The 12502-nt window shown below is 35.6% G+C and overlaps 1 protein-coding gene across 2 annotated transcripts in view; it reads right to left on the reverse strand.

Annotated features, from left to right (window-relative positions):
• Nucleotides 1-12502, reverse strand: part of LMBRD1 (LMBR1 domain containing 1) — a 134084-nt gene that overhangs the window by 82067 nt on the left and 39515 nt on the right. For both annotated transcript variants that reach the window (XM_059178367.1, XM_059178369.1), the window contains 2 exons: nt 4992-5080; nt 1967-2040 (listed from right to left, as the gene is read on the reverse strand). In XM_059178367.1, the coding sequence (XP_059034350.1) occupies nt 1967-2040; nt 4992-5080 (163 nt within the window). The remainder of the gene's footprint in view (nt 1-1966; nt 2041-4991; nt 5081-12502) is intronic.

Genomic DNA, 12502 nt, shown 5'->3' on the forward strand with positions numbered 1-12502 from the left:
CCTGACCTTTATAGTAGAACCAGCTTCCAGTAGAACCAGTTCCAGTAGAACCAGCTGCCTTATTTTTTTCATAGCAAATACCATTTGACTACTGGAAGACAATCTTCCATGGGTCTCTCATTTTTGCACACCTTGCAAACCAGGCATAAATGCTTGTTTTTTTCTTTACTATCTTTTCAAGGATGTTTATATAGCCAAATAGCCTCGGAAAACAAAGACTGCATCTTCCTCTGGAGCAAAGGGCAAGTAGACTTACTGTCCATTGTAAAAGATTTACCTTCCCTAAGTTCAAAGTTCCTCTTCTATATGAGAGTATCATCTGGTGTGTATCACACTGCCTCATTGGAACTGAAACTCAGGAAACCAGCACAAGAAAATGCTAATGGTATGGCTATTGTTATTGCTGTAATATAAAAGTCTTCGTCTTTGACTCAGAAGTCTTGCATTTATACCCAACATCCACTGAACTATAGCAGGCTACATATAAGTTAAAATCTTAGATTTTAGACCCTTCAAAGTTCTTGATGTTGACTTTACATATTGGTTTCCTCTTTTTCCATTTGTTTCTCCTGACTAATCTTTTATCAACTGTTAGATACTCATTTTCCTATAATTTTCAAAGCACTTTTACACAGTATCATTTGACCTTCAAAAATCTCTAAGAGGCATTTTTTAAATCTCATTTAATGGGAAAGACACTGACCCAGGAAGGTTAAAAAAAATATGCAGAATTACCTTACCACATCAATCACAGAACAGCAATTAGAGAACAGGTTGAACTCCTAATTTGTTGTTAATTTGTGACTGTTTCTTACAAGACAAGGAGGGTATCTGGGTGGCTCAGTTAGTTAAGTCATGATCTCAGGATGGTGGGATCAAGCCCTGTGAGGACTCATGCTGAGGAAGGAGCCTGCTCAGGATTCTCTCTTCCTCCCTCTACCCATCACCCTGCTCACACCCTCTCTCCAAAAAGGGAAAAAAAAAGAAAAGACAAATAAATAAGATAGCACACATATATTCTGTAAGACGGAAGGATAATTATCCACTAATAGTAGGACAAATTCCTTATGTAGTAATCCATGAAAAAAAGAGCAATAAAGAAAACAGATGATCCAAATAAACACCTGACAGATATTAAAATGCATGTATTTTAGACTGCTTTTATTCTAAATGATGATCCTTGAATAATTATGTAACAAAATTAGATTCTGCTATCACACTAAAAGCCCATTTCTTTCATGTCTAAAGACAGATATATCAGAACAATATCCAAAAATGTTTTCTTTGTAACCAGTATTTCCCATTTCTGCAAGAATTAAGAATTCTGTAAACAAAATTAATCTGAAAAGATTCTAGATAACTTAAAGCTTCCTACACCACTCTTTTTCAAGAGGTAAGAAGCACTTATTGTTGGTTTTTCCTCTGTAATTTAAGCAAAAAATTCAAAAAGTAGACTGTACATAGTTTGGCAGGCTATAACTCATACCTTACTATCTCCAGAAAGATTAAAAAAAAAAAAAAAGAAAAGAAAAGGCAGTTTCTCAGAGAATAAGATTAGATTCTATATGCTAAGGAAATATTTTATTATATAACATATCTAACTTTAAAAACTCCATATACCCAAGTAGATTCTGAATCTACTACATCAGTAATAGATACTGATCTACATTTCAGAGCTTATAAATCACTAAATCTACTAATGCATAATATATAACCATCTTCAAGGTTCACAAGTTATAAAATGTTTCTGAATATTAAATTTTAAAAATATAGATAAAATTATTGTGACTAAGTAGTTAAAAATTTACCCTCCTCTTCAATAAAGAAAACTTAAGAAAATGAAGAAGCAAAGCACTAAAATATTAAAGAGGAAAATATAATTAATTGAGTACATGACTAAGGTAAAATGAAATTGCTTCATACAGTAATTTCTTAATTTTAACTCAATTATCGCCATTACACTTACTGTGTAAGTTATAGCTGCCAACATTCCAATCAAGGTCAGAGAACTAATAGAAAATGACAATGCAGCTAAACCATCTGCAAAGGAAGCAGAACTTTGTTAAAAATGTACACATATACTATTAAAATGTTTATATTTAAAAAATCAATATAAAGATATAAAAACTGGGTTTTTTACACATTCTGAAGGAAAAAACCTAATGTGTATTCCTCATCTTTGAAGTACCAACTCCAAGTGGAGAAAATCTCCACACCCAACATGGGGCTTGAACCCCCAACCCTGAGATCAAGAATTACATGCTTTATTGACTGAGCTAGCGAGGTGGCCTGAGAAAAGAGTTTTGGGGCTTTTTTTTTTTTTAAGATTTTATTTATTTATTTGACAGAGATCACAAGTAGGCAGAGAGGCAGGCAGGGCTCGAGAGGAAGGGAAGCAGGCTGCTTGCTGAGCAGAGAGCCTGATGCGGGGCTCAATCCCAGGACCCTGGGATCATGACCTGAGCCGAAGGCAGAGGCTTTTAACACACCAAGCCACCCAGGTGCCCTGAGAAAAGAGTTTTTTAAAGGACTCTTCACAAACTGATTTGCAAAAGATCTTTTGGAGTAAGATTTTTTCTTTCACTTCTTAAAGAGAGAAAAGTATTATCTAATTGTTGAGCCTAAAATGAAATCACAAAAATATCAGATGCTCAAAAGGTGGCAAAAAAACAGTCCTAGACTTTCTGAATGGCAGTTCTTGAGAAATAATATTACATAGGAAAGCCACTGACACTGACTACTTCTCTTCCTTCTGCCATCAATCCTGATACTCCCAGTTTCTTTCTTAATTTTCAAACACGTTTTCAACATACAGTCTAAACTAAAATTTAAAGAATTGACTTCATTCTTTAATTTGAAAAGAGTTAGACTGCCCATCTGGTAGGTAAAAAACAAAACCAAATAAAAAGCAAACACAAAGAGGAAATAAACTCCAACCAAGTACCAACACAGGAATACTATGTTAACAAGTTAGACACAGTCAGGTACCTAAGGGAAGGCCAATAAGTCAGAGGCAAGACTGACACTTTTAAATAATTGGATTATACAAAGAGGCACTTTGAATATTTGAATATTCATAAATGGGAGTAATACTAATTTGAATATTTGTAAATGGGAGTAATACTAATTTTTTCAGTTTCAATACAGGTCCTACTGAACCTGTTTTGATCTAGTTAAAATGCAGGTCCTGTGGAAACAAATATAATTTTAATTTAATGCATATTAATCTTTAATGAATAACAATAAAATCAGAATTATTTATCTTCTTAAAACTCATGCCTCAGTTTTATGTAACACCTGACAAAAGTATACTAATAAACAAATTCATGAACTATGTATGCCTAATTTTTAAGCCTTCATTTCATAAAACTAAAATATTAGATGTTATTAAGTCAAAAACATTCTGATGCTATTACCTTCTTGATTATACCAGAATTATCAACAGAAAGTATTCATAAAACTAGCAGAAGTGCACCTGGGTGACTCAGTCAGGTCATGTTCTTAGGCTTCTGGGCGGAGCCTGGTGTTGGGCTTCCTGCTCAGCAGGAGTCTGTTTCTCCCTCCTCCCCGGCTTTCTGCCCCTCCCCCCTGCTCATGCACTCTAATAAAACCTCTTAAAAAAAAAAAAACTAGGAGAGATCTGGTAGTTAGCTGACAGCAATACATCACAATATCAGAAATAGAAAAATGTGAGAAAATATGCACCCTACAACTGATCTGGAGTATTATGTTAACATATCTGGCCAGTCAAAAAAGTTAGTGTTACTAATACTAATAAGCGAAATGTGCTCTAGGGTATGGTGTTTAAGATTTGAGATAAAAGAAATAATGCTAAGACTAAAGAGCATGAGATTACAGAAATTAGAAAAATGCTACCTATGTAATTACTAATCCAAGTTATACTAATACTCAAAGACTAGTGTATAATGTTTAAGGCAGAAGAGTAGTTACTCAAGAGACCTGAAGGAGTTAACTATAAGAAAAGAAGCAATGTATCTCTCAGTAACGGGATCAGGAGCATAAATCCTGACAATTCAGTATTAGTACATGCCAGCACTGCTATCCTAGTTCTTGCTAGTATCAGCAAGATATTAATGGACCATGATTTACACAATGAAATCTTAAGTGGAAAGCAAGAAAATTAAGAAGTTGTACAGCAAAGATTCCAAGATTTAATTTAATCATCATTTAATATTGTAACTAGATCAAGAAAAAGAAATGCTGATCAAGACTATATATAGTACTTATTAAAAAGAATAAATACAAAAGCAATAAACATTTTTCAGGTTTATAAAATATTCTAGGTTTCTTAATAAAATTATTACCAAGTTCAAACGCACATGAAATTCTGAGTAATAAGATACACATTCTTATCTGATACCGGTTTCTAATATCAACTGCATTTTTCAATGATTGTGCATCTTTCTATAACCTAATCCTGAACCTATTTTTTTCCCTCTAAAAACCTAAGTCACACTAATAAAGTTAAGGAAAACTTCTGGAAAAGCAATTCCAAAATGTGTTGGTGAGGTGTATTTATAATAAAATATTATTTCATTTGTATGAAACATCTGTGACTTATATTCTACATAAAAATGACTTAATGATGATCAAACAGAAATATGTATTCTCTCACTGGCTAAAGATTAAAAATAAAAAACAATATATCAAGCACATTTCTTTAACATATTCTATATAATCCCAAGTGAATTAACAAACATGTAGGAATCATAAAACCTTCAATGCTAAAATACTTTGAAGATTATATTTTTGTTTCAACTTGGTAAGTATATGAAGAGATTTCCCTACATAATAGCTGGAATTGAATCTTAACAACACAAGGCTCCTAATTTTTCTAGCGCACGTTTAACCACAAGGTAAAAGAACTGTGAGATTAAATTCTTAACATTGTAAAAACAGACTACTCAGAAAAGTCCCAAGAGTCACAAAATATGAACTATTATGAATATTTTTTTAAAAAGAATACTTACGACTACTTCCAAGTTCTTCAAACAGGAACTTCACTTTTTCCCACTCTGTAGAATTTTTGTTATTAGGAACATTCAGAGGAACAAAAGCTCTACAAAAAAGAAAATAAATCTGGTTAATGGCTGTTAAAGATAAAACTTTAAATAAAAGGAAATGGTCTAAAACTCAATTCCTTTTTATTTTCTCCTAAAATTTTATTCACTTATTTATTTGAGAGAGAGAACAAGAGAGCAGAAGCAGGGGGAGCAGCAGAGGGAAAGGAAGAAGCAGGCTCCCCACTGAGCAGGAAACTGATGAGGGGCTGGATCCCAGGACCCTGGGATTATGACCTTAGCCAAAGGCAGATGCTTAACCAACTGAGCCACCCAGGCTCCCCTCTAAAACTCAGTTTCTAATAAATCAATAGATCTATAAGTAATAAATTTCTAATAAATCAATAGATTAATAAATCTAATAGATCAATGGCCCCCACCACATACATACAAATTAACAACCAAATCTGCACACGTACAGAGGGGTTTGATAAGTTTCCTACCTATGTGTTTACCATATTATAAATTTCATTTAATAGTTTTATTATTGCATTCAATATAATTAGTTTCCTTTGTGGTCCTACATATTTTATTTTTTGCATTTAAAATATTTTGAGAAGGAGCCATGGGCTAAAGATGATCTAAAAGGTCCATGGTCCAAAAAACCCAAGAATTTCTATATTAAATTGGAAAAACAGAATATACATATATGTAATGATTTCAATATATTTATATACATGGAAAAGAACAGAAAGGAAATATACCAAAATAAACAGTAAATATCTTATTGTAAAACTAAGGATAATTTTTACTTTCTTCCTAGCATTTTTTAATGTCATTCAAGATTCTAAATAATACACATAGTGAAAATAGTTTCTATTTATTTTTCAATCCACAGCTGAAGGGGCATCATAAAATAACAGTGACAGTTAGCTTCGTAGGACTTGCTCTAGATGCTCAAACTGGGAGAAAATAGAAGAAAGAAATGAGAGAAACAAACAAGAAAGAAAGGACAAAGAAAAAAAATCAAGAAAATAGAAGAAAGGAAGAAAAGAGAAGGGAAAGAAGAAAACAAGTCAAAAACAAGACTAAAGGGCTGGGTATCCATTAAAATGTGATGTGCAGAATCAAACAGAAATATAAGAAATAACTCTAATACTACTGTCTTTTTAACCTAATTTTAATTGTAAACAAAGCACAAAGATCTATCCTCTTTTGTAAAGAAGAAATACTAAGAGTTCAACAATATACTAAGTACCTTATAATGTGTGCAAGTAAAACAAAGTAATCATTCAACTTTTTTTTTTAAACCTTTACTCCTTGGTACTACTGATATTTATTATTCTTACAAAAAGATGAATGGTCTGAGCATGTCCGGAGGTTATTTAAATTTCTAGCCATTTGTACTGATGTACATTTACTACACTCTTAATCTTGGAGACTAACTTCACACCACTTTCAGAAAGAAAAGTGAGTACTCACACAGAGAGCAATAAATGTAAAAAATTCACCACTGCTCTGCCATAAGATCAAAAACGAATAAAAGCAGTAAAGTGGAATTAAAAAATTTAAAAAAAAACTTGCAAATTATACTTCTATAATGATATTAACTTATTTATTTGCATTTGAACAAAAGTATAAACCAAGCAAGAAAAAACTACCTATATAATATTCCTCCATTTCATTTGAACAGGGTTTTTTTCCAGATATATATACATTTTTTTTCTGAAAAGTTTATTTTGAATTTGTTAATTGGGAATGACCAATTCTGTGAGTATGGGAAAAACTTCTATGCTGTATAAAATATCACTGATTTTATCATTAAAATAGAAATATGTATTACAAATATCTAAAAATAGTATTCATACTTAGAAAAATTTTTTATCTATGTCAGTTTTAGGTGACCAAAGGTTCTGCCCAATAGGAGAAAAAAATTAACTCTGATAACAACTACATGTTCAAACTCTTGAGCTGGACTCTGCAGTTCAAAATTTAACAAAGAACTTTCTATGACAAAAGAAAAAAAATGTTTTGGTTTAAAGGTTAAATGGCCCAAACTACTGTCAGAATGACTTCAGGAAAATACTTATTTTGAGGAGATCCAGCAGAGTTAACATTTTAGCACTTACTTTTAGGTAGGAACTAGAGGGAGTAACAAAAGCACAAACCCCAAAGCAGGTTCTCCTCAACTAGGGAAATCTTTTCACCAGGACTATATAATCTAGGAAAAAGATGTGAAATATTTTCACATAAACTAAGAAAAACATATATAGGCTGAATTCATCTATATATCCTGAACAGTAATACTCAAAACATTTCACAACCAATTTGGCAAAGATACAAACTAGTCAACAGAGACACTGGCCTTAATTTTGGAAGACCCTGCTGAGTCAGGCTCTAACCACTTTAAATGGGCCTAGGATGAGTAGAGAAGACTCAGGAAGGCAGAGCCGCAGCTGACTGACATGCAAGCATTTCAACCTCTTAACAACCAAAAGGAACAAACTAATGTTCACTGGAGAAATGTCAACCTGTAGACAAAGATCTATGAAAAGAAAGGAATACCTCCCAACAGATACAAAGGCAACCAAAACTAAAGTCAGATGTGTCTTGAATACAGATACATCAATTTTGATGAGGAGGTAGCATTTCATAAGGTTATCAGCCATTTACTAAATGATGATGATAGTAAAGTAACCCAGAGTAAGTGTATAATGAGATTTATGTGTTAAAAAGTACAGGCATTTTCTTAATCTCAGTTTCTCGCAAAATAAAAATGCAGAAAAAGAACCTTAGCTTCCAAAAACACACAACACTAGATCAAGATAAGACCTGGAGCCTCAAAGGTTATAAATTTCTTTTACACTCTTAAAAACAGTAAAACTGAAAAACCACTTATTAAAAATACTTTATACCCAATCTGACTCACTGTATTAGTTTCATACAGATTATCTCTTAAGGAAAAGACAAACCAAAGGCTAACGAATTTCAGTAGATAAGAAACTGAAAGGATAAATTCAGTAGAATAAAAAATATGATTTTCACATCTTATACCCAATCACCAGTCATATTTATCTTCCAAATAGCTTATTAGCTTCTTCCTCTCTGCTCTCTTTGTAACTACTCTAGTTCAGACCCTCATCTGTCACTGGAATTATTACAATGATTACAACAATTACATTACTATTACAATGATTTCTATCTACCATTTATATTTCAATTCTCCAACCCAACTCCCAAATGCCCCTTTCAAATGCATCTTTCATGGTGCTTTAATTCTTAGAATAAATTTATATGTCATTACTTTCATGCATTCACATACACACACACACAAATGTATACACATATTCACTGTCTTTCAATTGTTCAGCAGGATAAAACTCAAAATTTCTTAAACATTGTTTATAAGACCCAGAGTCTACCTGGCTAATGTCATAGCCTATCCCTTACCTACACCAATACCTGAAATGTCACATACTTTTTTTTTTTTTGTATTGAGGTGGGTGAGAGTTTAAATTCACATTACCTGTAGGGCACTTGGGTGCCCAGTCAGTTGAGTGTCGGACTCTTGAATCTGGCTCAGGTCTTGATCTCAGGGTTGTGAGATTAAGCCCTGCGTCAGCACTGAGTGTAGAGATTGCTTGGGATTCTCTCTCTCTCTCTCTCTTTCTCTCTCTCCCCACCCTCCTCTGACCCCTCCCCTTGCCCCTCTTGAGCAATCTCTCTAAAAAAAGAAAATAATAATTAATTAAATTTAAAAAAATATGGTCACCTGGGTGGCTCAGTCAGTTAACTCTCTGCCTTTGGCTCAGGTCATGATCCCAGAGTCCTGGGATCGAGTCCCACGATGGGCTCTCTACTCAAAAGGGAGCCTGCTTCTCCCTCTCACTCCGCCTGCTGCTCTGCCTACTTGCGCTCTCTCTCTCTCTAATACATAATCTCTGCCTTGGTTTCTCTCTCTTGCTCTCTTTAAAAAAATTTTTTTCACGTTATATATTTTATATCATTCTTCAAATATTACATGTTAACTGCAGCCTCTCGGCTACCACAATGTTATGGACTCAACTCGTCCCTCTAAAATTCAAATGTTGAAGCCCTAACCACCACTGTGATGATATTTGGATACTGGGCCTTTAGGGAGGTAATTAAGGTCAAATGAGGTCCTAAGGGTAAGACTCTAATCCAATAGTGATGAGGGAGCAGGAGGCTGGCTGAGGACAAAGCAAGAGCTGGCGCCTTGCACCCCCCCCCTTCCATCCACTCCCCTCCATAGGTGTAGCATTCCTCAGGCACCCCTGACTGCCATAAAATGATAAATAGTTAACTTGCTAAGATCACAATCCTACAAGACAGGAGTCTCCCTTGGCTTGCAAATGTCCTTGAGATTTACAAACAAAGAAGTTACCTTATCAATAGCCCAAATTCCAAAGACACAGAACTCAGTTTCTCAAGCCTAATGTCACCCTCCCCTCCATAAAAACCGAAGGAGGTGGAGGTAGAAGGAAAAGTAAATAAAGTTAAATTTCTTCTAAACCTAAATCTCATTAACAAGGATGTTTGATGGCAGGAATGTAACATTCCACCAGGAGACTCTCAATTGTCTTTACTTGATAGTAACTAAGCCTTCAATATCCTGATAGTATTCTTTGCCCCAATAGCCCTTCTGAATACCCCTTTGTCCTCACCTACCCAACTCCTGCGTATATAACCAACCACCCCTCACAACCCGGGGCAGCAGCAGCTCTTCCTGCCCACGGGTCCTGTCCTTTAATAAACCACCATTTTGCACCAACGACGTCTTAAGAATTCTTTCTTTAGTCGTCGGCTCCGAACCTCCTCACCCCACCGAACCTGACTTAGGTTCTGGGACTTCATCAATAGGATTTGTATTCTTATAAGAAAAGGAAGAGATACTAGACAAGTACTCTCTCCCTGTTAGCACAGAGTAAAATAAAGGCCATGTGAGGAGACAGTGAAAAAAGCAGCCATTTACAAGCCAAGTATCTTCAGCAGAAACCAAATTTACTGACACCCTGATCATGGACTTTTAAGCCTCCAGAACTCTAGAACAGAGAAAATAAATGTTCACTGTTTAAGCTACCCAATCTGTGCTATTTTGTTATGGCAGCCCAAGTAGATTGATACAGATTTTGGTACCATAAAGTGGATTGCTACTGTAATAAACACCTAGAAATGTGGCTGTCTCTTTGAAACTCACTAATGATCAGAGGCTGGAAGAGTTTTAAGATGCAAGCCAGAAAAAGCTTAGGCTGCCCTGAAAGTGAAAAGAAAGCAAGAAGGAAAAAGGGAAGGAAAGCAGGCCCCAAATGGAGTCACTTGTGCTAAGCCCCACCAAGATTTAAAATCTAACCTAACAGCAGTTTCAGTCTCTACCAGGAGTGGAATTTTAAGCCAATCAGTCTGGAATTTCCTACTAAGGTAATCTGCCTGATAAAACCCCCTGTATGCCCTCAGGGAAGGTGACCTTGCTTGAAGTAATTCCCTCTTTGAACTTCCTTATTTCACTTCCTTTGACTTAGAACAATCTTCCATTTTGCATATCTCTTTAGTTCCTTTCTACCCACTAGATCAGATGCTGCCCAATTCACAAACTGCTGAATAAAGCCAACTAGAGCTTCAAATCGACTCATTTGAATTTTCTATTTTAACAAAGAGACTACTGATAAACCTAAGGAGGTTAAAGGCAAGGGGGAGGACTCAAAAAGAAGAGTTATAGAGAAAGCCTCTGTTGTCTCAGAGAACACATATATCATCATGAACAGAATGTTGGTAGAAATATGGATGCTAAAGGTCATTCTGGTGAAATCTCAGCTAGAAATGAAGAACATGTTATTGGACACTAAAAGAAAGAAGATAATTTGTAATATAGTGGTAGGGACTCTGGATGAACTATTTTTGTGGTTCGATGGAAGGCGGAACTTTTAAGAGATGAAATTGGGCATTTAGCTGAGGAGGATTCCAAGCAAAGTGTTGAAGGAGTAGGTTGGTTTCTCCTTACTATTTACAGTAATATGTGAAAGGAGAGAAATGAGGTGAAGGAACTAATCCATCCGTATCATAAAAGGACGATGAAGCCTGTGCTAAGAGTGTGGCTGAACAATCATCCAATAAGGAGAGGAGTACAGGTGGAATCCATGGGTTTGATCAACCATCTTGGCAGAAACCAGGAACCAGGTAGGATAATACTAGAAAGGACACTGACAATTTCAAATAAAGGAAGAGAGATGGGACATAATAAGGTAGCTTACAAGATTTTGGGGATTCTGCAAGACAGGATAACAGAATTAATCAGCTAAGAACGTGCTTCATCCTTCAAGAAAAATTATCCAATGCAATTCAGTTATCATCAGGGCTGCCACTCCCACCACAGGCCCCGAGGGTAAAGCTGCCTGCTCCTCAGTTTCCTCAGTTATGGCCACCAGGCAACTGCTAAAAAAAGCCAAGAGAGCAGGACCTATGCCCAGAACCAAGAGGGCAGGGTCACTACCTAGTGTCATGGTCCACCTACCCCTCAATGGGCCTGGAGCGCAGAGCATCTAACCAGAGATGATTATTCTTGAGTCTTAAGATCTAATATAATTTGCCTTGTTAGGTTTTGGACTTGCTTAGACCCATAACCCCTTTTTTCCTTTCCAATTTCTCCCTTTTAGAACAGAAATGTCTATCCTATGCCTGCCCTAGTATTCTATCTTTGAGGCACATAACTTGTCTGGTTTCACGGGTTCACTGTTAAAGAATGAATCCTACCTCAGGTCTCACCCATAACTGAGTTAGGTGATATTTTGATTAGACTTTGAACTCGGAACTAATGCTCAATTAAGACTTTGGGGGCTGCTGGATGGGATGAATGCATTTGCACATAGTAAGGACATGAATTTTGGGGGCCCAGAGAACAGAATACTATGGACTGAATTTGTCCCTACAAAATTTCTTTGTTGAAGGTCTAACCCCCAGTGTAATGGCATCTGGATAGGGGGCCTTCAGGAAGGTAATAAGTCAAATGAGGTCATAATGGTGATACCCTAGTCTGAGGGGATCGAGTCCCTTTAGGAAGAGGAAGAGACACCAGAGAGCACTCTTTCTCCAAGTGAGAGCACACAGGAAAGATCATGTAGGACACAGTAAGAAAGCAGCAGCCAGGACAAGAATTCTCACCAGAAACTAAACTTGCCAACATTCTGAACATGGACTTCTATCTAACCTCTAGAACTGTGAGAAAATAAATGTCTGTTATATATAGCACTCTGAAAAGATTAATATACTATACATGCTATTTATGTTTTTTCTTTACTTAGGCCGGTGATCAATTTCCACTCCTCAAATTTCAATTCAAATATTATTCCCTAGTAGGTTTTCCCTGATGTCTTCAAGGCAAGACTAGGAACCTGCCATTCCATCATCAAAACCTAGTACTTATCTCTTATTAGAACACTTAAATACTATAGCTCAAGCTCTGTTAT

Source organism: Mustela lutreola, chromosome 6, assembly GCF_030435805.1.
Source record: "Mustela lutreola isolate mMusLut2 chromosome 6, mMusLut2.pri, whole genome shotgun sequence".
Classification (NCBI taxonomy): Eukaryota; Metazoa; Chordata; class Mammalia; order Carnivora; family Mustelidae; genus Mustela; species Mustela lutreola.